The sequence below is a fragment of the Halichoerus grypus genome, chromosome 7 (genome assembly GCF_964656455.1).
Source record: "Halichoerus grypus chromosome 7, mHalGry1.hap1.1, whole genome shotgun sequence".
Classification (NCBI taxonomy): domain Eukaryota; kingdom Metazoa; phylum Chordata; class Mammalia; order Carnivora; family Phocidae; genus Halichoerus; species Halichoerus grypus.
In genome coordinates, this window is record NC_135718.1 from 77,276,022 (window position 1) to 77,300,780 (window position 24,759).

The 24,759-nt window shown below is 43.6% G+C and overlaps 1 protein-coding gene across 3 annotated transcripts in view; it reads left to right on the forward strand.

The window, feature by feature from the left end:
* Window positions 1-1,535: 1,535 nt before the first annotated feature.
* RNLS (renalase, FAD dependent amine oxidase) overlaps window positions 1,536-24,759 on the forward strand; it is a 259,308-nt gene continuing 236,084 nt past the window's right edge. The window contains exons 1-4 of one of the 3 annotated variants that reach the window (XM_078077789.1): window positions 1,536-1,800; window positions 2,992-3,097; window positions 3,756-3,898; window positions 9,765-9,923. In XM_078077789.1, the coding sequence (XP_077933915.1) occupies window positions 1,617-1,800; window positions 2,992-3,097; window positions 3,756-3,898; window positions 9,765-9,923 (592 nt within the window). In that variant the 5' untranslated portion in view covers window positions 1,536-1,616. The remainder of the gene's footprint in view (window positions 1,801-2,991; window positions 3,098-3,755; window positions 3,899-9,764; window positions 9,924-24,759) is intronic. The other 2 variants (XM_078077787.1, XM_078077788.1) reach the window with 2 other exon arrangements.

The window sequence follows — 24,759 nt, forward strand, 5'->3', positions numbered from 1 at the left end:
TATGTAAAATGCTGGTGGCAGGGGGCAGTCGAAATAGATTACCTCAAATCTCCTTTCCAGACAATTCTGAGATTTTTAGAATGTGGTTGTGAAATCTCTTAGACTATAAACAACTTTAAGGCAGGGATTGATTAACTTCTTTTGTCTAGCATATCAGCTTTATTTTGCTTATAAAAAATAAATTAGTAGATATATATGGCCTTTCTAAAACATTTGAAATTAATAGAAAAAGGTAAATACATCTGTTTCCTCTTGAATTTCTTATACTGCATATGTACTTGTCTCTGTGTATGTTTACAGAACTCTGGGATTTTACTAGTTTTGTAGCCAGTTTTTCAGCATTATAGAATGAGTAATTTTCTATACATCCTTAAACTTTTAAAGCCATATTTTCTTAGTAGCTTCATTAAGAAGTTTGGATAGCCATAATCAAATCAACTAAATCCCCTGTTGGTTGTAGACTTCAACGTTTCTAATAACATTGAGGTAAGTACATTTTTATGTAAATCTTAATGTATATCTATATATTATTTCCCCGAGATAAATGTCTAGACTTGGTATGTCTCATTTAAAGGACACAGTTTTAGGCTTTACATATATTATCAAATTGTACTCAAGTTTGCTCACTATTTTTTGTCCTGGGCATTTTGTAACATACAAGTTGTAAATAACTATGTATTTAATGTTTTTCTGTTCAGCTCCATCTTTTATTTTTATGTCTTTTTACAGGCTATAAGTCATCTAAATTTTCTTGTCTTTTATCAGATATATGTAATATTGATCCATCACCAATTTGATGTATGGTAATTTCTTCATGACGGGGACATAAAGTAAAACTCATTTTTAAATGTTTACATTGGCTACCATTGTCAACTTTCTTAGCACTTCTCATAGCTACCCAGTTTCTCTAGTCTTCCAGATGATAATTTATCTACAATCTAGGGTTAACTGAATTCTTTATCAATGCTTTTTGTGTTTCACTGAGAATTTCCAGGACAATCTTGGGGGGAAACCAAACAGTGAGAATGGCCTGCATCCTTGTCTTGCTCATCTTTATATCCCTCAGAGCATTTGGAATGTGTTCTGACCTAGAAATATTTACTGAAGAGCTGAGTGATCTCAAGTTTTCTCGTGAACCAAACCACCGTAATCGTCACAAATCTGACACGCTGACGTTACTGTCCCCATTTCGCAGATGGAGAAACTGAGGCTCAGGGTTACAGGACAGCCACAGAGCCCGGGGCCAGTCTGAGAAGGACCGCCCCGGCATCCGCACGTGCTTCTGGAGGAGGTGAGCAGCGGCCTTCCGAGCCTCGCGAGTGCGGGCCCTCCCCGCGCACTGCCGGACTGGGGTGTCACGCCCGCAGCGGCTCCAGCCCGGGGTGGGGGTGGGGGTCGGTGCTCCCACGCTCCATCCTGCATCCCTGCCCCGCTCGGCGAGGCCAGGGGCGGCAATGGTCCCCGGAGCACCCGGGCCTGGCCCGCCCCGCTAACCGCGGCCCGCTCGCCTCCCGTCTGCCCCCTGCAGGCCGACCGGCGGGACTGCGCGCCGGCGGGGCGGGCCTGGAGCGCGGAGCCCGAAAGAGCGGCGCGGCCTAGCCGCGAGACCCCGGGCCATGGCGCGGGTGCTCATCGTGGGCGCCGGGCTGACGGGAAGCCTGTGCGCAGCGCTGCTCAGGAAGGAGGCGCCCCGTCCTGTGCACCTCGCGGTGTGGGACGAGGCTGGGGACTCAGGTGGGTCGTCGGGCGGTCGAAACCGGGAAAAGGAAGCCGGCGCCTGCGGGCGGCCCACCCCGGAAGGTCTGTGGGAGAATCCAGCCACCGCGGCCGACACCTCCCGGCGGCTACCTGCGCGGTGCGCGCCCCGTCACGTTCCCGGAGCCTCCAGATCCCCGGAAATGCCCGAGGCGGGCGGGAGTGGGCGGTGACCCCGGCGCCGCGCGGGGAGCGGGGCGGTGGGAGGAGCCCCGCGGGGCAGGGAGGGAGGAGCGGGAGGAGCCCCGGGCAGGAGAAGGCGGGGCGCAGGGGGTGTGGGAAGATCCCCGCGCGGGGTCAGGAGCGGGAGGAGGGAGGAGACCCAGGCAAGAGGAGTGGGGGTGGTGGGCGGGGAGCGGGAGGAGCCCCGGGCAGGAGGAGGGGGGCAGGGAGAGTGGGAAGATCCCTGCGCGGGGTCAGGAGCAGGAGGAGGGAGGAGGCCCAGGCAAGTGGAGTGGGGGGGGGGGGTGTGGGCGGGGAGCGGGAGGAGCTCTGCTTGGGGTTAGGGAGGAGGGAGGAGCCCTGGGTAGGAGGAGGAGGGCAGGAGGAGAGGGAGCTCGGATGAAGTTCCGGGGGAGCAGGAGGAGCCCTGGGCAGGAGGAGTGGGGGTGGGGGGTCGGGGAGCGGGAGGAGCCCCGCGCGGGGTCAGGGAGGAGGAGCGGGAGGAGCGCCCCCCCCCCCCCAGGGCCGCTCAGCGCCGGCGAGGAGCTCTGGCAGTTTGTCCAGCTTTGGCCTCCCGCCACCACCGCTGGTCAGCGGGCTTTGATCTTGGCCTGGCCATGCCTTCACTGCCTTCTGCGCATCGGGAGGATCCCAAAGTGCCCTTTGACCAGGACGAAGATCTAGTTTACAGACTCCTCTTTTTCTCAGGAAACCGAATTGCAAGAGTGATTCATTCTGACATTTCTTGGCATTATTTCGTTTTATGTTATCCATGCACCCATTCCTTTTGTTTAAATGTGTGAATCCAGAGGCCAGGCACAGCGCTGAACACTGCTGCACTCTTCATGTGTCCTCTTTAAAAATACGTCACAGTGACCAAATTGTCTCTGTGAATTACTTCCTGGCACTGGTAGAGGACAAAGCCCAAAACTAAACCAGAAAAGCACAACAAAGTCCTTTTTTAAAAAATACAGCCATAATCCATTTGGCCTAACCTGCGGTGAATAATTGAGGCGTGAATTGCAGAAGGTTTCATTCTGATGCACTAAGATGTTTCTTGTGAATGAATCCAAGGGGGAAGAATGACTACAGCCAGGAGTCCCTACAATCCACAGAGCACAGTTGACTTGGGTGCCCAGTACATCACCTGCACACCTCATTATGCCAAACAACACCAAAGGTGAGTTAGTAGAACGGGGCGGAATCATTCTTCGTGACTGTAGGATGTAAAAAGGTAGAAATCATCCAGTTTTAACAGGGTGACACTTTGCTTCTTGTAATATAGTGAAGATATAAATAAGATTATCATTGTTGATGAGTAAGAGGTAGCGAGTCCTACCGCCTGGTGTGGTCCTGAAGATCACATGAGATGCTACATCCTGAGGGCTCAATTTAAATATGAAACACTGTGTTGTGTTGAGGAAGAGGACAACTAGTCAATCTTCACCAAATTCAAAATGGGGGGACTGCATACCTTTCTATCTTCACTGACCTTTAATTTTGAGAGATACAAGAAAATAGGCCTTCAGCTAATGTCAGCAAAAGATTTATGGATTCTCAAAAGGTTTCTGTTCTTCACCTGAATTATGGTTTATTAATTTTTTTGAAGTACGCTCTAGGCCCCACCTGGGGCTTGAACTCAGGACCCCGAGATCAAGAGTCGCGTGCTCTACTGAATTATGTTTTATTAACACGAAACATACATTGAGTTGATCATATGAAGATTTCTAGTTATTATTTAGAATGATAATCTCTAAGAATTCTTGGAAGAGAATACAGTGTTTTTAAGCTAACTGATTGCGGTATATAATTATATCATATATATTGATTTATTTCAGTTTTTATGATGACCTGTTAGCTCTTGGCATTTTGAAGCCTCTGACCTCTCCTATTGAAGGGATGGTGATGAAAGAAGGAGACTGTAACTTTGTGGCACCTCAAGGAGTTTCTTCGATTATTAAGCATTACTTGAAAGAATCAGGTAGGGATAGGATTTTCTCCGCTTTCTTTTAAAATTGGCACTTAAAGATAAAAGTTGTATGCATAATTAAATATTAATACTATAAAGAAAGTTATAAAATAGATGTTCTCTTCACCACTCAATAGCTAATTTTCTTTTCCTAAAATAATCCCTAATAATAGTTTTCAGTGTATGCTTCTAGAAAAAAGTTTGTGCATCTATTGATTTACATGACTGCCTCTATTTATTTATTCATGTATGTGTATATTTATTCTTTTTAAGTATACAAATGGGATTATTTTTCATAAACTGACACCTTGTTTGGTCTGTTTATAATAAATCAGTCCTCCCCTCCCCATTTTCTATCTGTCTACCTCCTATTGGTTCTGTTTCTCTTGAGAAGCCTAATACATCATCATAGACTGAGTCAAATCTTAGGTCTGTTTTCATAACAACAAATTCAGTATGCTTCGTTCTTTTCAGTGCCTGTTCAGTATTACATTATTTATAAATAAACATACATTGTATATGTAAGCATTAGCTTTCTGGAAAATATTTAGGTTGTTGGTGGGGGTGAGGGGTTGTTTTGGTTTTAGCTAATACCAATATGGCTGCACTGTCTAATCCTGACACGCTTCTGTAAGCATATCTGTAGGACCAATTTCTAACAGGACAGTAGCTGTGTCAAATGGTATTGTGAATTTTTAATTAAACTAGGTGGTGCCTAAAACTAATGATGTAATGTATGGGGATTAACATAACAATAAAAAAAATTAAAAAAAAAAAAAAAACTAGGTGGTGCCATCTATTCCTCTTAAAGAATATCTCATCAACAGGGAATGAGGAGGCGCCTGGGTGGCTCAGTCGGTTAAGCATCAGACTCTTGGTTTTGGCTCAGGTCATGATCTCAGGGTGGTGAGATGGAGCCCCAAGTTGGGCTCTGAGCTCAGTGGGGAGTCTGCTTCTCCCTCTACCTCCGCCCCTCCCACTTGTGTTCTTTCTCTCTCCCTCTCTCTAAAATAAATAAATAAATCTTTAAAAAAATTTTTTTAAAAAAACAGTGAGTATCTCTTTCTATACATGTTGATATTATGGAGATTTTTAATTTTTGCCAGTGTGATAGGTTCAAGCTGGTGTCTTTTTGTGTTTTGATTTGTATTTACATAATTATGAGTGAGTTTATGCATCTTTATGTTTTTAGCGAGCTCTTTCCGTCTTTTTTCTGTGAGTTTCTTATTTATAACCTTTGCCTATTTTATATTAGGATTTTCATTTCTTCTTTATATGTTTCTGAATGTTTTGAAAATGACCTTTTTTAAAAAGATGATAAATGATCTTGGATGATAAATGATTTATTTTTTTTATTTTTTAAATTTTTTGAAATTATTTTTTAAAGATTTTATTTTTGTGTGAGAGAGAGAGAGAAAGAGCACGCACAAGGTGGGTTGAGGGGTAGAGGGAGAAACAGACTCTCCCCTGAGCAGGGAGCCTGATGCAGGACTCGATCCCAGGACCCTGGGATTATGACCTGAGCCGAAGGCAGACGCTTAACCAACTGAGCCACCCAGGCACCCAACAATTTGTTTTTTTTAAACAGAAGTAAGTTTCTTGATGAATCATAATTAAGTAAATTGCCCAATTCCAGATCACTGACGAAAGGTGCTAAGAAGTTTTGTTTCAAAAGCTATTTGTAGAATAATTACCGTTTTGATTTTCTTCATCAACTTTTACTAATTGAGAACTCCAAGAATCCCTGATAGCAGGCAAGGGAGACGTCAGTGAGATTGAATATACATACAGCACGGGAACATAGTAGATGTCACTCTGGTTAGACCATTTCTCCATCTAGAATTCAGTCTACAATGGTGTATTACTCAGGATATTCCAGAGAAACAGAGCCAAAAGGAGGTAGATATAATAGGATACATGTGTGTTTGTGTGTATATATATGTGTGTGTGTGTGTATATATATATATATATATATATATATATATAAAATAGGATATGTTCATATATATATATGATTTATTATAAAGAATTGGCTCATGTGATTATGGAAGTTGGCAAATGTCAAGATCTGCAGGATGAACTGGCAAGTTGGAGACAAAGGAAGAGATGATTTTTCAATTCAAATCTGAATACAAGGGGAAAAAACCCCAAAAAACCCTTGTCCCAGTTTGAAGGCTGTCAGTAAAGAAGAATTCTTCACTCTTGGGCGGGGGGGGTCAGTCTTTTTGTTTTATTCAAGCCAATGACTGGATAAGAGCCATCTACATTAGGTAGGGAGGGTAATCTGCCTTAGTCTACCAATTTAAATGTTACTGTCATCCAAAATCACCCTCAAAGGCAGACCCAGAATAATGTTTGGCCAAATATCTGGACACTCCATGACCCAGTCAACCTAATTTTTTAAAATTAACCATTACAGAATGTGATACCTTTGGATATTTTGTAGAATGTCACCAATCAGCTTCATAGATTGCCTCCATATAACATTTAAAAATCTCATTTCCATCATGATTTGACCCAATTTGGATGTGCATGTTTACTGAAATCCTCGAGTATTTACTAACTGTATTATCTGTCTATCCATCCATGCTTGCACACATCCATTCAGTAAACGCTTACTGAGTACTTGCTCCATGCCAGACACTGTTTTAGATGCTAAGGATACAAGAACCAAAGTCCTTGCCCTCTTATATAGCTGATGTTCTGGCAGATGGACAGTCCTTGAATACAGAGTACCTACATCCTGCTTTTGGGAGGTGTTTGGGAGGAGATATGTTTTATCTTCCAATTTTGCTTTGGAAGCTCTTGGGAAAAGAGGTCATATTTAATTATTTGTGGCTCACATAAAATTTAACAGTACCCCTGTACGTAGCAGGTAGGTATCATGATATATAGATTTCTGTATCTAATTCTATATATGTATATGTAACATATGTATATTGGAGTTGTTAAATATATTTAATATAGTTAAATATATTTAATGTAGTTATATATATTAGTTGACTATCAGTTTTAATTTAACCAATTCTTAGTAAAAACCTGTTTATATTTTCAATTTGTACAGCCTCTTGAGACAATGATTTTATAGATTTTTTATCACTATGTAAAATATTATTTACTTCAAAAAGTAATTTTTAAAAAAGATTACATACTACTGGTAGAAAGTTTGGAAGATACAGAAAGATAGCAAGAAAAATGTCACTATAGACATCAACAGTAAGTCCATTTTGTGACCTACTTTCTGCTTTTTTAAAAAATGAATTTTTATATAATTGAGTTCAAGGTCTATATAATTTGAGTCTATATAAATGATTTCTTTCTTTATTTTAATATTATCTTTGTAATACTTCAAGAGTCTTTTCCCCTCTTTACCCAGATCTGTTGTTACAGAATTTATAGACCTTATCTGTACTATTTTAAATTTTACAGTTGTATCCTTTTAAACATCCTTTAAACTTCTGTAAAGCTTTCTCTCCACTGAATGGTCCACAAAGGTGTTTTAGTGTTTCCACAACATAAGTGAGAGAGTTTCTGGAATCAGAATGACCTGGACTGAAATTAACGTCCTGCCACCCCTTCCTAGCTATGTAATAATAGGAAAGTTTAAAAATCTATACCCTGGTTCTTTCATTGGAAAAATGAGAGTAATAACAGTACCCACCACAAAGTGTTCCCGTGAGGACTAAGGGATATAATGCATTCATTGTCAACCCAAGCAAATAATAGGCTAGGTACAGAGCAACCTCTTGATAAATGTTGGTTTAAAAAATAATCTCCTTGAATGAAGTTGACCTTTGCATAAGAACCCAAATTGTGAAGTCATTCCAAAAATACTCTACAGTTTGGAATCGATAAAGCTTACAACCCCGCAATCTGTTGGACGAACCAGTAGTTGTTTAGATTGGACCCGCCTTCCAGGGAAATTATCTGTATGGGATATGTCTAATCATGTGTGCTTTAGAGTGCGTTCAGATCTCTAAAGCCAATTTTTAACTAGAACAACTTCCCAGAGCAGCGGCCTGAGCCGCAGGGATGCTGATCCCGTAGGTCTGGCTTAGGGCTCAGAATGTGCATTTCTGACAGGTTCCGAGGTACTGCTGGTACTGCTGGTCTGGGGTCCACGTTTAAGAGAACCATTGACATACACCTTGCAGAATATTTGGGGACCATTGGGTTACATGTCCAAGACATTTGGCTGGGTATGGAGAATTTCTAGGTCAGTAGACTTCAGTTCCCTGAAACACACACACCTGCTCACCATGACCAATAACCATGCAAAGCTCTTTCCCAAGGGAATATTATGTGAAAACACAACAGAATAAAATGTGTAAAATAACTTGACTTACTAGAGGTCCAGATCAGGGCCAGGACCAGAATGAGGCGAGTTAGTTGACCAGGTCGGGGCAAGACATTCTTGGGTAGGAGTTGAAAGCTCCAGTTACCTGCACCTTCCCCAAGCAGGGGCCTTAGGGAAAGCCTCAGGCAGGTTGGAGGCTGTTTACTAGCCCTTGCTCTCATCTATGAGCAGAATGATGCTAGTTGGCCTCAAAGAGATGGACCCCTGGGCCTAGTTAGCACCTTGTTCCTTCTAATATATTTGCCTTTGATTTAAAAAATGTGAATGTTTACAGTGTTGTCGCAGGATTATTCCAGGGACAGTGAAGGTGCCTGAGATCTGGAGACATGACATGGAAGAAGTGGGTTTTTTGGGTAGATAAGACATACCTGAAACATGCAGATATTTTGAATCAATGTTAGAATGATGGTGGAGGGACCTCATAGGTGAGGAGGATCCCACTGAGCTGGAGGACCCACAGGAAGGAAGCTTCAGGGCCCAGGGTGGATATAAGCCAGATTTTGAGTGGCTAGGATCGTGAGGTGTCCCCGGTAATGATGAACAGGATCTTCCAATGTGCTTTTTTGTCTTCTTCTTTATTATTTCTTGCTTTTCTGTTCCTGAGGCTGCATAAAAGTAGATTTGTTTTTAAATTAAGTTTTCTGAAAATTGAAATGTGTGGTAAGTGCTTGGTCCCAAGGAGACTTAAGTGATCCAGTTATGTTTTCTTATCTTTTGGTTTATGGTTCCTGATTCATTCTCTTCAACAGGTACTTATTAAATCCCTAGTATGTGCCGAGTACTCTACTGTATATGCGATACGGTATTCACAGAAACAAAACAGGCATAGTTCCTTCCCTGTGGGCTCACAGATTAATAGGGAAGAAAATATTAATCAAATAACTACTCAAGTAATTACTAAAATATTTTGGTGATAAAGAAGAAAAATGCAATGAGGACATTCTCGACTGTATTTCTCCTAATTCCAGTTCTTCTTAATAAAGGTAATTGATCCACCAACGAGGGCTTGGATTTCTTTCACAGACCCCTTTTTCAGGTTTAAGAGGGAATCTTAATTTCTTTAACAGGGAATATGGCTCTTCTCGCTCTTTCTAGAATTGTTAACACCTTCACTAAAGTGTATTCCTGCTCTACAAAGGTCATGAGCTTTAGATTCGGGTGGATATAGTTTTACATCATGGAGTGACATTTCTGAATTTGTTTCCTTGTTTGTGAAATTAATCATACAATGTATATCAAGTACTTATTATAGTCTTGGCATATAGTAGCTGCTCAATGAAAGACAGCTGGGATTCCTCGTATTGATTGTAGCAATAGGGTTTTGTACCCCGGGGCAGGCATCGATCCCGAGGTCCAGGGTGCCAGAAGGAGAGGAATTCCTACAGAATGAGAAAGGGAACCCCTAGAAGAGAGACTTCACTGTTTAATTCGCCTGAATGGATTCAGTGTGTGACTCTTCTGTTTCTCCTCATTCATATTGGAAATCCTGATTATGTGAACATGACTTTGCTTTTGGAACAGGTGCTGATGTCTACTTCAGACACTGTGTGACCCAGATCAACCTGCGAAATGACAAGTGGGAAGTCTCCAAGGAAACAGGTCCCCCCGAGCTGTTTGACATTGTTGTCCTCACAATGCCAGTTCCTCAGATTCTGCAGCTTCAAGGTGACGTCGCAAACTGTGAGTCCCGGCCTGCGCCGTCCACCTCAGAGAGCGGGGTTCCTCTCGTGGGGGGTTCACTGTGAGTCCCGGCCTGCGCCGTCCACCTCAGAGAGCGGGGTTCCTCTCGTGGGGGGTTCACTGTGAGTCCCGGCCTGCGCCGTCCACCTCAGAGAGCGGGGTTCCTCTCGTGGGGCGTGAATTCAGTATAACTCTCTTAGCATACGGTATATTGTGGATTCTATTGATTTGCATGTTTTAAAAACTGATACTATGGCCTTGTTCGTGATATTAGTCTAGGTCAAACTGAAACCCATGGAATTTTTTTTAACCAGTAAAAACTTGAACATTTTTCTTACTGCCCTTGCCTTTAAGAAATAAATGTTTTTGATGGACATGCAGTCGCTTGGCCTAAGAGAAGAGCAGTCTCTTGGTGGACATTCTGGAGATAAGAAGATTTTTATGATACAAGAATTAATTACATCGGGCACATGGGTGGCTCAGTCAGTTAAGCGTCTGCCTTCGGCTCAGGTCATGACCTTAGAGTCCTGAGATCGAGTCCCACATTGGGCGCCCTGCTCAGCGGAAATCCTCCCTCTGCCCCTCCCCCTGCTTGTGCTCTCTCTCTCTCTCATTCACTCACTCTCTCAAATAAATAAAATCTTAAAAAGAAAAGTGAAGAATTGATTACATCAGCCCCTGGCAAACCTCATCTTGGATTGCTCTTGAGTGTGAATCTCATGTTCTTGCCTGGGCTTGGGACTTGTTGGAGCACCTTTTACCTGGCTTCTCCCCCTCCTTTTTTAATTTTATTCTTATTTTTATTTTTTTTTAGATTTTATTTACTTATTTGAGAGGGAGAGAGAGAGAAAGAGAGAGTGAGTGGGAGGGAGAGGGAGAGACAATCTGAAGTAGACTCCACGCTGAGTGCAGAGCCTGACGCGGGGCTTGATCTCATGACCTTGAGATCATGACCTGATTCAAAACCAAGAGTCGGGCACTCAATTGACTGGACCACCCAGGTGCCCCCTCCCCCTCCTTTTTTTTTTTTTTTTTTTACAAACAGCTTTGAGATAAAATTCACAGACCATACAATTCATCTATTTAAAGTGTACATTTCCGTGGTATTGGGTATACTTACCTATATATGCGGTAATCACCACAGTCAACTTAGGAACATTTTCATCACCTTGAAAAGAAACCCCATATCCTAAAGCATTCGACTCCATCCCTCTATCTCTATCTGTATCTCCATCCTGGCCCTAAGCAAACAATAATCTACTTTGTGTCTCGATAGATTTCCCTATTTCCTGGATTCTTAAGAAAAGCTGTTCTGTGGCTCTGCCTCCCTGACTTTTCCCTGTCTTCCATCATGTCTGGCTGAGCCTGACACAGCAAAGTCATTGACTTCTAAAAAATACTCAGCTTGCCTTGAAGGGTTCCTTTCGCTCCCTTCCTTGAGCTCTTGCTTCGGAGAGATCATATATTCCTTTACTGTTTTCAGGTCATTGCCTCAGTGTTTGTTGGACTAATCTGCTTCCAGCCAAATTTTTCTGAAATGTATTTTTCATCAGCTCATTTGTTAGTTCTGTTATGTTCTGTTGTCTTCCTTATTTTGTCTTCATCGGTCCCTCTCTGATTATTACCCATATTTCCACGGCGCTATTTCTGTCGACTTCATGAAGAATAGTGTTGTCAGAAAAGGCCAGACATTTCAGTAAAAGTATGTTGCTAGTGATCATAACGATTGGATGCTACTGATCATTAATATAATAATATTTTTATTAACATGGAAAGATTCCACAATATTTTTAAATTAGAAAAGGTGTGTAGATGCATCTGTGTTTCTTTTCCATCTACCAAAAATAGTTTGACAGAAACATATTGTTATTGCTTGAAGATGATTTTCATTTTCTTCCTTATAATTTTTTGAATAGTCATAACTTTAAAAATAAGGAGAGTTTACTTTGACTATAAAAAATGATACTGTTGACACCATTTAAAAAAAATATCACGCTGAAAAGGAAATAGAACTTTTCTCCTTTTCCTTTTTATTGGAGGTGTATGGTGGGATATGTAGGCTCTTTATGATGAAAACATTTACAAGGGACACCTGGGTGGCTCAGTCAGTTAAGCATCTGCCTTTGGCTCAGGTCATGGTCCCAGGGTCCTGGGATCGAGCCCCACATTGGGCCTCTGCTCAGCGGGGTGTCTCCTTCCCCTCTCCCTCTCCTTCCCCTCTCCCCCACCCCTCCCCTCACTCATGCTCTCTCTCTCAAATAAATAAATAAAATCTTAAAAAAAATAAAACATTTACAAATTATTGACTTGGTACGCTTTACTGAAGGTAAGGGTCTTTGGGTTTTGTATTGGCTCAAATCAGAATTGGACCCCATGCAAATAAGTCTGTGTTTAGTTCATTGTTATGAAAGAAGCCACCCTGGCTGTAAAGGGTTAAAACAAAATGTCCAACAATAACCCTTTAGCACCTATGGGTCTAAAACAAAGGGATTATTTATTTTTTTATTTATTTGAGACGGGAGAGGGAGTGCAAGCGGAGGGGCAGAGGGAGAGGGAGAGGATCTCAAGCAGACTCCCCACTCAGCACAGAGCCCGATGGGCTGAGATCATGATCTGAGCCGAAATCAAGAGTCGGACACTCAACCAACTGAGCCACCCAGGCACCCCTAAAACAAAGGGATTAAAAACATCTGCTTTCTCTTTAAATTATAAATCTCAACACTGAGCTCAGTATGAGGATTGTTAATGTCTTCTGTCTGTGTTTTCCGGAGAGACTTGGATACGTGCTTGTTTGATTATTACAGGGTTACATCATAGGTCCCTTGAGGAGGACCTCCATCTACAAAGCCACGTGCTGCCACCTCGTGGACACTCTGTGTATTGCAGTTCTCCTCAGAATTCTTAAACTAGAGCGGACTCTGAAGACGAGGCAATACCGAATATACATAAAACTGTGACTATAATTCACAAAACCCCACAGTGTCACAGGGAAATAAACTTAGGCCCACAATAACTGACTAACCTACCCAGAAGTGTATAGCTAGTCAGTGACAGGCCTTGCCTTCCTACAAACTGTGAGCAGCCCCGAGCCTTTGCTTTCTTTGCATTTCCTTCTCACTCCGTCCTGCTTTTAAATCATGTCTGCGCTCTTGGATCAGTACAAATACCATCTCTTATGTGAAAGACTTCCCTGTTGATTACACGTGGTCTGGATTTTCCCCTACCTACTGCTTATTTTGCTTTTTACAGAAGACACGGAACTACTTTTTTTTTTTTTGATAATTACTTATTTATTACATTATTCCAGGTGGGACCCATGTAGACAACCTCTTATAATTCATGATTCGCCTCCTGGTTCTATAACTGTGCGCTCTCTATGCATTAATATCACAGGATTATCTCCCTTAATCCTCACAACGATCCTAAGACATTATTATTATGCTTATTTCCATTCTTGGTAGTGATGCTCGGATGTGAACCTGTTGGTGAGACTCCAGAGCCCATACTCTTAACTGCTTACACCCAGTTCTCCAGGACATACTTCACCTTAGACCACCTGTTGCTAATGATTTCCTGTAGGGATGAGGTCGCATAGTGTCCTGCGCACTCCCGATCACCGTGTTTTCTGAACTTGCCTGATGAAGATCGCTAATTAAAAAAATTTAAGGGGTGCTTCTGAGAAGATTTTGATTCCTAGGGTTTGGGTAGGGCCCAGGACTCTGCATCTGTAATCAGCACCCATCCTGTATACATCTGGGATTCTGTCTTATTTAACACTCATCGGAGTTCACTGTGACTCCTGTTTTTCAGTGTCTTCTCCACGGAGCCATAAAAATCCACGAGGAAAGGGGTCCCGTGGGCCACTCTGTCCCCACCCAGCATCAAGTACCATGTGACACGCAGATGCACACACCACTGGCTGAAGGAACAGCATCTGTTTTATTCCCCAACTTGATTATAAGCTTCTTGTGGTCAGATGACCTTGGAGTCCGCTGGATCTGGCTTGGTTCCCCGTTTGGGTGCTGGGATAAAAGGGTGAAGCTTGGGTAGACCAGGGAGTTTCAAGACTGGAAGGGACCTCGGGGCTCATTGCTTCTTCCACCCTGACTTTAGAGACAAGGAATTTCAGATGTGATCTGCCTTCTACAAGATCGCACAATTTCGTGGGGACCACACAGGAGAAAGTGTGGCTGAGGAAAAGGAGGCTCCTTTCAAATATCCTTATTGTCTTGATTTCATGTTTCCTACACATTTAGTATTCATTTATTTATTTTAAAATGTTTATTTATTTTAGGGGGGGAGGGGCAGAGGGAGAAGGAGAGAGAGAATCCTCAACAGACTCCCCACTGAGCGCAGAGCCTGACACGGGGCTTGATCCCAGGACCCTGAGATCATGACCTCAGCTGAAACCAAGAGTCAGATGCTTAACCAACTGAGCCACCCAGGTGCTCCTGTTTTCACTTTTTTAGAGAGAGAGAAAGAAAGAGAACGTGCACTTGCAAGGGGGGGGGGGCGGGTGGGAGGGGCAGAAGGAGAGAGAGAATCCAAAGTAGGCCTCGTGCTCAGCACAGAGCCCCTGAGGAGCTCGATCCCACGACAGCGAGATCATGACCTGAGCCAAAACCAAGAGTCAGACAGTTAACCAGTTGAGCCACCCAGGCTCCCCCATGTTTCCTACACATTTAAATAGAACTCCTCATTGGGCTGTAATGGGGCATCTGGGTCTGAATCCACACACGGGGCTTCCCTGTCGGAGTTCTCACCTCCTCCTGTAGGAGCGAAGCAGAGGCAGCGGGAAGACTGTGGGGTGAACAGTGTAGAATAAAGTGGGTGGGACGTGGTGAGCGACTCTCGGGCGTGAGAAGCATAGAAGGTTCGCTGCGTGCGCCATGCTGCCTCCCACATGCCTAGATGGAAGGAACGTGTACGTTAAAGGTCTCCTGATGGATGTGTTTCCTTAATGGTTTGGTATGCTGTCTCCCATCCTTAACACCAGAATGGCCATTTATTTTTTTGAGATAGGAAGGAACGAACGAACGAACCAGGTCAGGTACTGGCACCTCAGGGAGCACCCCTCCTCCCCCTTGTATGCTGAGGAGCACCCCTCCTCCTCCCCCTTGTGTGCTGAGGAGCACCCCTCCTCCTCCCCCTTGTGTGCTGAGGAGCACCCCTCCTCCTCCCCCTTGTGTGCTGAGGAGCACCCCTCCTCCTCCCCCTTGTGTGCTGAGGAGCACCCCTCCTGCTCCCCCTTGTATGCTGAGGAGCACCCCTCCTCCTCCCCCTTGTATGCTGAGGAGCACCCCTCCTCCTCCCCCTTGTATGCTGAGGAGCACCCCTCCTCCTCCCCCTTGTATGCTGAGGAGCACCCCTCCTCCTCCCCCTTGTATGCTGAGGAGCACCCCTCCTGCTCCCCCTTGTATGCTGAGGAGCACCCCTCCTCTTCCCCCTTGTATGCTGAGGAGCACCCCTCCTCCTCCCCCTTGTATGCTGAGGAGCACCCCTCCTCCTCCCCCTTGTATGCTGAGGAGCACCCCTCCTCCTCCCCCTTGTATGCTGAGGAGCACCCCTCCTGCTCCCCCTTGTATGCTGAGGAGCACCCCTCCTCTTCCCCCTTGTATGCTGAGGAGCACCCCTCCTCCTCCCCCTTGTATGCTGAGGAGCACCCCTCCTCCTCCCCCTTGTATGCTGAGGAGCACCCCTCCTCCTCCCCCTTGTATGCTGAGGAGCACCCCTCCTCCTCCCCCTTGTATGCTGAGGAGCACCCCTCCTCCTCCCCCTTGTATGCTGAGGAGCACCCGTCCTCCTCCCCCTTGTATGCTGAGGAGCACCCCTCCTCCTCCCCCTTGTATGCTGAAGAGCACCCCTCCTCCTCCCCCTTGTATGCTGAGGAGCACCCCTCCTCCTCCCCCTTGTATGCTGAGGAGCACCCGTCCTCCTCCCCCTTGTATGCTGAGGAGCACCCGTCCTCCTCCCCCTTGTATGCTGAGGAGCACCCCTCCTCCTCCCCCTTGTATGCTGAGGAGCACCCGTCCTCCTCCCCCTTGTATGCTGAGGAGCACCCCTCCTCCTCCCCCTTGTATGCTGAGGAGCACCCCTCCTCCTCCCCCTTGTATGCTGGAGGAGCACCCGTCCTCCTCCCCCTTGTATGCTGAGGAGCACCCCTCCTCCTCCCCCTTGTATGCTGAGGAGCATTCCCTCCTGCTCCCACCAGATGACTGCCCAGAGGTGGGAACCGTGTTCATCTGAGCAGAAACATGGTCAGATAGCCCGGGGGGGGAAACATGCTAGTCCTCCCCTGCCTTGACCCCACAAAACACTGCTAATTTCAGACCGGAGCCCTCAAGCTGCCTAATGTTACAAGAGGTGAATGAATGAAAGCAAACGGTCTACACGGAGCCCATCAGAAGGGTCCCTAAGAGGAAGCCGAGGGAGAGGCAGGGACAGTCGTAGAGTTAGTCTCCATCCTTCAGGAATCCGGGTCTATTCCAGGCTCCTGGAATGAACCATACATTCTTCGTGCATTTGCTCCTAAAGCTCCCCTTGCCTGGAATACTGGGACACGTGCTCTGGTCTCCATCCTTCGGGAGCCAGCCCTGGGCCCGTGAGTTCCCGGGCTTCTCTGACAGCTCTGTTCTTCAGGGGAAGCATCCCAGGACTTCTCCAGCACTGTGTCTTTATACTCATTTAGCTCTTGGCATCGGCTCTCCTGCAGAGGACAGTTAAGAGCACTGATGGAGGGAGCCAGAATTGCAACCGCGCCGTGCCACTCACAGTCTGAGTGATTTGGGGCAAACTACTTAACCTCCCTGAGCTCTTGTGTACAAAATGAGGATGACAAACATGATCTACATGTGGGATCATAGTGCAGACTCAGTGAGACACTCAGGGTACGGACCTTGTCAGGGCGCTGAGCCCATAGTAAGCACATTGCTGTTACTAATACTCTTGGTGACTTTTTAATGTCTGCGACTTCTTTACCACTAGGGAAAAGGCCTGGGTGTCTGTTTAAGGAGTGGAATGCTTGGTGTTGGGGATTAAGGCAGCCAGACAAATCCCGCGTATCAGTAAGGGTATTGGAAACACAGCGGGCATCATTACTTGGCCCTTGCGCAAAACAATGGCATCTTTGTATCCAGAACACTGTGTGGTCAACTTGCGTTAGAATCTACAACACTACAGTGCAAAGGGATGTCTGTTTCTTTGCTTCTCTAAGTTTACAAATTACCCTCTCCACCTTCCTGATAGAAAACCCTCCCTCGTCATCATTAGGGCTTCTTCTCTTCCCTTTGGGGTCATGTGGGAATTCCAGGCTTCTGTAGTGCCAGGAAACTGGGGAGGCATGGTGCTGAGTGCATAAGATTGCCAGCATTATTGGTGCTCCTCTCCTATGTAGGCTTGGGCCCAGCCTGGTCCTCTGACATCAGGCAGCCTGGAAGGACTCAGGGATGCCTCACGGGACAGCCCTGCACTGACCCGGAGGCTCTGCAGGCCCAGAGGCATGCTCCTTGCACGTTCTGCAGCAAGTTGCCCCCTGGGCAGGGCACGCTAGTGGGAGCCAGGTCTCTACCTGGACAGGAACCACCCCCCGAAACCCCTGCCCCTTAGACATTTGATGTCCAGCCCCTTCCATTTTCAGGGATCCACCACCTTGATCCACCTTACAATCCTGCAAGAGAAAGACATTTTACTTCCTTCTGACTGCGTGTGGGGTGAGGGTGGGGGTCATCCCAACCTTTAGAAACACACCACTGAGCATCTCTTCCCTAGATTGGAGGGTGGGGAAGGGAGAGTTGGTTTTCCCTAAATAACTCATCTTGGTAAAGTCTTTAATTTCTGGTTGCTATATGATAGCAAAGATATAATAAAACTACGGAAGATCTCAAGAAGGCAAATTGTAATAACTGAAGATCCCATGTATATATGAATATAGGCTAAAAGAAATGAAAACTTCTTTATGGAGAAATGTAGGGCTCCAGAGCTCTATAATGGCAATAGACATAGGTATATGTAAACATATAGGTGTATATTTAATTATAAATTAGGAGAACATAGAATTGCTTTTAAAATTCTAGAATACAACCACCAAACGTGGAACAGCAACCTTGAAGCCTTAAAGTAGATAATTTCAGATTAAGGATATGCACTTTAATTCACTGTGGAGAAGTTTGCCCTCCAACAAAATATTATTTGTTTGACTGAGTCTAAAGGAAATGCTTACTTTGCTTATATTTTAAAAATTATGACTTGTTCACCCAAAATGTAATAGTTTAAAAATTATAGTAAATTCACAGATGGAAGGTTTTTTTGATGAACTATTAAAGATCTTGGGGGTCCATTTCTAACTTTGTAAAGATGCCCTAGTGAATATCCACTTTCTCAGTAGTTATCTATGTACCATTCCTCCCCTTTCCCACGTCGGTGTCCGAGCAAGCAAGCAACACTCCTCATGCTGTCCCACACTCTCTTCTGTCCCAGCCTCTGGCTACACAGTCTGCCTTCAGATACCCTTACTGTGCACTTCAGGTATATGGAATTGCTCAGGATATATTTTTAATATATCTATTAATACACCTAATATTTCTGTTCTTTGGGTTTACCTTGATGTGTTAAACCAGTTTGATGGACATGTAGGAGGTTTCCAGTTTTACAAAGTTTCACAGAATGCTCCCAAAATGTTGATAAGTGCAAATCTGAAACAAAGATTTTCTCCACTCAATTCCTTTCCTCATGGAAACAGTTAATTTTAACATAGAGTAGAGTAAGGCCCTCTTGATGGTTTTTGTTCTAAGTTTTCTTGGCTAATCTATGTTTTGTTTCTGTGTGCTTTAGAGTCAGGTTTCATTAAAAAACTCCTGTTGGAATACTGATTTGAATTACATTGAACTTAAGCATTAATTTAGGGAGGAAGGACACTGTTACAATAGTGCATCTTTCTATCCAAAAGAACACAAATAAAACAAAAAACAACAACAACAAAAACAAAACAGTTCTCTAGGAATTTTCATGTCCTTCAGTAAAATTTTGTAGCTTTTAAGATCTTATATATTTATTATTAGGATTACTATCTGTGAATATTATCATTTTTGTTTTATGTTTACATAGGTTTTTTCAGAGGAAACCACCTAGTTGTTTTTAAATCCACTATGAAAGGTCTGTTTCTTTTGATAGTGGAGTTAAACCCTTTTATGTTTATTGGGGTAAATAGCGTGTTGCTTTTATCTTTTCCACTGATGTCTGTTATTTATTTTACTTGGTTTTTGTCCCACTTTTTTTCCATTTTCTTCTTTTCACCAATTTTATCAAGTATCCCTTTTCCCTTTCTCACACTGTTTATTTATAGGATCTACAGTGCTTTGTCATTCCATGAATGCTTATCTTTTTATCCTTTACAAACATGTTTAAACCTATTTCATCTCCTTCCTATTCCTTTCTGCCTTATTCCACAAATAATTTTTGAATGCCTACTGTATTAGATGTTGTTGGGTAAAGTAAAAAAATTAAGTAGTCTTTCCCTTCTCCCAAAATATTTCTTTATCACTTTAAATGACAAAGCTGATCAGTAATCTTACAACAAATGAAACAATCAGAGGTTGAAAATAATTCATTCCCTGCCCTGTCCGCCCTTCCTGCTCCCCAGAGGTAATTGATGTTAGTGGTGTGGTGAGTGTCCCCGGGTGCCTTCTAAATGTATTGTTTTGAAATTGGCTCTTTAAATTGACATTTCTTCAGGGGCATCTGACTCTTGATTTCAGCTCAGGTCATGATCTCGGGGTCCTAGATTGAGCTCCACGTTGGGCTCTGTGCTCAGCAGGGAGTCTGCTTGAGATTCTCTCTTTCCCTCTGCCTCTGCCCCTCCGGACCCACTCATGTGCGTGTGCGCGCGCACTCTCTCTCTCTTTCAAAATAAATAAATAAAATCTTTTTAAAAATTTGATATTTCCACAGATAAACACATCTTATTTATTTCCATTTAATGGCTGCATAATCTTCTATAGTTTGGAAGTCCTAGAATTTAATTTTTCATCCCATATTGTATATTGATGGACATTCATGTGGTTTCCAGTTTTTTTCTGTTTATTCCTGTTTATTGCTCTATTGAGTGATAAAGTGCCAAAATTGGAATTTTGGGCTCAAAAGATCTGTACATTTTAACAGATATTGCCATATTACTTTCTAAAAATTTTATAATGATGTGCATTCTTAATGTTTGAGAATGCCTGCTTTTCTATATACTTGTTAGCAGTGGATGTTTTTAATTTTTTATTAATCTTTTAAGATTTCTGCCATAGTGATAAGTGAAAACAGGTACATTATTCTTGTTTTAATTTGCATTTGCCTTGAAATTGCCTTTCACTTGGAAATGAGATTGAGCCTCTTTTTATGTTTATTGGTCATTTAGATTCCCCTCTTGTGAATATCCTGGTCATCTCTTATGTTTTTCTAGTGGGCTATTTGTCTCTTAGGAGCATTTCATATATAAAAGATATTAATGTTTTTCATGTGGTATCACAAATATTTCCCAGACTATCATTTATTTGTCTTTTGCTTTTTTAAAATGTCATTTGCCATAATAATTTCTTAAGATTTTTATTTAGTTAAGCATGTTTAGCTTGTATGGATGCTGGATTTCCTGACTTATTATTTCCCTCACTCTGAAGTCCTGTAAATATTCTAAATTGTATTTTAATACTTTTAATTCTCATGCTTTACGTTTAAATCTTTATCTGTAATATATGTTTTATAAAGTATGAGATAGGGCGCCTGGGCGGCTCAGTTGGTTGGGTGACTGCCTTCGGCTCAGGTCATGATCCTGGAGTCCCGGGATCGAGTCCAGCATCGGGCTCCCTGCTAAGTGGGGAGTCTGCTTCTCCCCCTGACCCTCCCCCCTCTCATGCTCTCTCTCTCTATCTCATTCTCTCTCTCAAATAAATAAATAAAATCTTAAAAAAAAATAATGAAGTATGAGATAGAGATTGGGCTTTGTGGGGCTTCCCCCCCCCATAGAAATACCGATTTTATCAACATCATAAGATTTATTTTTCCCACTACATTGAAATGCCTTATTTGCCATATGTTAAGTTCCATATATACTTACATTTGTTTCTGGATATCTGTGTTGTTCCGTTTATTTATTCCTGTGTCAATGCCATCACTCTTTGATTTATAGTCACTTTGTGGTTGTAAGTCATTTTTAGGGAGTCTGAGCAGTATGTGTGGGGTGTAAGCATGAGAAAGCTTGATTGTCCCCTGGAACGGCCCTCAGACTCTCCCGTGTGAACTTCACGTCATTCCACAGAGGAAGGGCCTGAATGGCGTCTTGGTCATTTGGGACAACTTTCTAGTCACCCTTGGCTGATGGAATAGTCTCATGCTGGTTTGTAAGGCTCGGTCGTGGTTATTTTAGTCTCGATTCAGAGCTCATTTGCTCCATCGCTAATGCCAGGCAGGCCTGTCTGGTACCAAGGGCTGGTGGCAGAGTGGATCTGGGGTCTGATTTTGAATATCCGCCCACTCCTTCCTTTAGACTCTCCCGGGACCAGCTGCTTGGTGCTGGTAGGCGGGCGGCCTTGGCTTGCCTGGAGTTCGTGCCTGTTGTCTGATGCTTGGTGACGGGTCTGCATGTAGACAAGGTGGGGTGTGTTTTCTTGGCCCAGAGGGCAGATTTCAGCTTCATACCGAACCTTTCCAGGCTGTTTCCTGGGGCTAGAGGCAGCGATGTCTCTTCCAGGCAGCTCCACCAGCTGAGCTTCGCCAGAGCCCCTGTGGGGTCTGCCCTTCAGCAAGTACCTGGTTAGAAAACAGGGCCCCTCCTTCTTGGAGCTCCTTCTCCAGGTAGTGTTTCTGAATCATTCTCTGGGGGGGCTCCCAGGGTTTGGAGGAAGAGCTCTCCGGGAATATTGGCATTCCCATAAAGCTGAGCTTTGGAATTTCACATCCCGTTGAATTTTCTCTCTTTATTGACTGGGCAGTGGGGCCAGAGTAGCAAGGCCAACTCTTGGTGATTTCTCAGAACTCGCTGAGGGCAGTTGGCTAAGTCCTTTTCCTGGTGGCCTCTGGAACTTGAAATGTAGCATTATGAGTGCTTTTTGTCCCCAGCTTCACAGAGAGCCAGGGCAACGGGGAGACCTGCTGTTGCAGTTTTAACACCTGGAAGGCAAGAGTTTCCTTCCCACGCCTTCATGAATATATCCCAATTTAATCATAACCATGCATCCATCGGAAAGTTGACTTGTTAGCCTCCTGTTCATCCTCCCAATTTGAAGCAAAACTACTTCCTCGGGGTGTCTTCCTGACCTCCAAGACCAGGCCATTTCTCCTACCAAATGTAATCCCAGTTTTCTGTGCCTCAGATGCTTAGCACTCACTACAACTGTAATTAACTAATGACTTAATCCACTGCGTGATGTGTGTCTTTCCTGGAGGAACAGAAAGTACACGAAGACAGGAACTTTTTCCGACTTACCTATTCCTGCTTTCCTAGGATCCCCTCACCTGTGGTCGGCTCTCAGTCTCTGTTTACTGAACGAATGAATGCATGAATGAATGGCACGATCTGAAGTATGTCTTGAAGAACAGGCAGAGGAACAGGAAGGGAATGCTTTGGAGAAGAAAAAAGGTCTTAGCAAAAAGCTGGAAGTAGAGGTGCTTATCTTATATTTTGGGGTCTGAAAATAGACTGGCTTGGTGAGAGTGAAGGCTTTGTGGTGGGGAATTTAGGGAGATAAAGCTGGAAATGTGGATTTGGGGCAGAGTGTGGTGACCTTCCAATGTGAACATCCATTGAACAGAAGTCCTAGTTCATCAGAAATATAGAATCTACCTTTTAAAACCTGACTGGGTACATTGAAAATAAATAAATTTACCTAATTGGATTGGGAGGAAGAAAACATTTGCGGGACTTGGGGGAATGTTGTTCGAAAGGCTTTTCATCTTGACAGACTCACTCTCCTTAAATAGACGCTTAGCACTTCAGTAAACCAAACTGTAAAAATACATAATCTCAGAACCTATCGTGTACTATAGAATAAAATGATAAATACTGCTCACCACGAACACCTTGATCTCCTCCTACGACTGCTAGAATCTCCCATTATCTTTGATGGAAAAATGAGAGCCAATTCCTTTTTGCTAAAAGAAGTTTAAATTCCTCATTTTTCTCTGATATTTTGGTGAAAAGATTTTGATTAAAAGCACAGGAAACACAGGTCCTTTATTCATCAAGTAACATGCTTCATTGCTTTTTCCAGCAGACCGTCTCCATAGGAGGGGAAATAATTCAGTTTCAAAGTGTCCTCAGATATTAACTGCTCTGTTGGGCTACCTGCAAGCTTATGAACTGAGATCTCAATTTTTAGAAAAACCAGTTATTACTATTAAATTCCTTTTATTTGTTACATCTCGATCTTTACCTTTTATATCTACCTCATCTACTTGTTTTTCTTTATTATTATCTACAAAGTACTGGAGAGTGGGACTTGGTTCTGGTTGATGTTTCCTTCTCTTTCTTAGTGCCCAAGAGGCAACCCAATCTAATCTTTGCTGTTCTTCAGAAACCCAGCAGGCAGCAGAAATGACAAGAGTTCTGCACCCATCGTGGAGTCTAGAGCCATCTGTCACCAGTCCTTCTTGCTCTGATTGCCCACTTTAGGAGACAGCGAGCTTCCCTCCTTCCATACGTGTCCCTCTGGGGAATGACTTACTGAAAAGTAAGAGGGGATCTGGAAGATGATGAGAACCGGGATCGAAAGCAGTTTGTCCTTATGTCAACCACTTTGCCTTCACTGTATCATTTACTCTTCACAATTGCCTCGTGAGTATTTTACCCCCATTTTATAGTAGAGGAAAGTAAGACTCCAAGAGGTTACGTTGACCTGTCTGAGGCCACAACTGTTGTGGTGCTGTTGGGTGGCAATCTGGAATCCAGTCTCCTCCAGGCTCTGGTGACGGAGGCCTTGTACCTCTTGGCCCCTGTACGCAGCACCAGTGTATGTGATCTCCCCACACTTAATATAAATGCATCAATGATGTTAATATTTGGGCCCCTTTGTTCTTGGACATGCTGTCGATAGCTATGTGATATCTGAAACGAGCCCACCAGGTTGCTACTTGAACACAAGAAAAGATCCCTTCCTAAATTGGCCTTCCAGTGACTGGGCACTTCCTTCAGGACTCGGAACTCTCCTTTCCATTCAGAGTTCTTCAAAAACAGAAAGGCTTTAAAAGGAGAAGTCACAACTAGATATGGGGTGAGATGAAAGAGCCAAGAGCTGTAATTTATTGAGTTGTGTCATTATCATAACTGACTCGGTCACCAAGTGACTTGAATGAAACCTTTTCCCTTCTGGGCTGGCAAAGGCATTTGGAAGAGAGAAGAAATTTGAGAACCGAGATTTTTAGCTTTCTAGCAGCAATCTCTGAAGATTCAGGTAAAATGTGCTACACGCGAAGAAGAAAGTATCACTGCCATCAACTACTAATGTGGAAGTAAGGAACTGTAAACATTAAGATTGAAAGAGAGGAAGGGAAAGATGGAAATGAAGGAACACCAGCATTCTGCATGGATACACTTTCTCCCAAACAAGAGTTTTTCTTTTTCACAAACGGATCTCATGTAAGAAGTTTCTTATTTGTTGGACCAGATTTACAAGACACGGCTCTATGCCGACTGGACATTTGGATCCTCTGTTATTCTTCTGAAGTGCTATTTCCAGAGTCTGACATTTTCTCATTTTGACTTGAATGTTTGTTTCTAGAAAACAATGAGGGAGATCATCTAAAAAAGCATCTCGTGTTTACCAGTATAGAAGTCTCTGTTGGTTTGAGGAAACTATTTAAA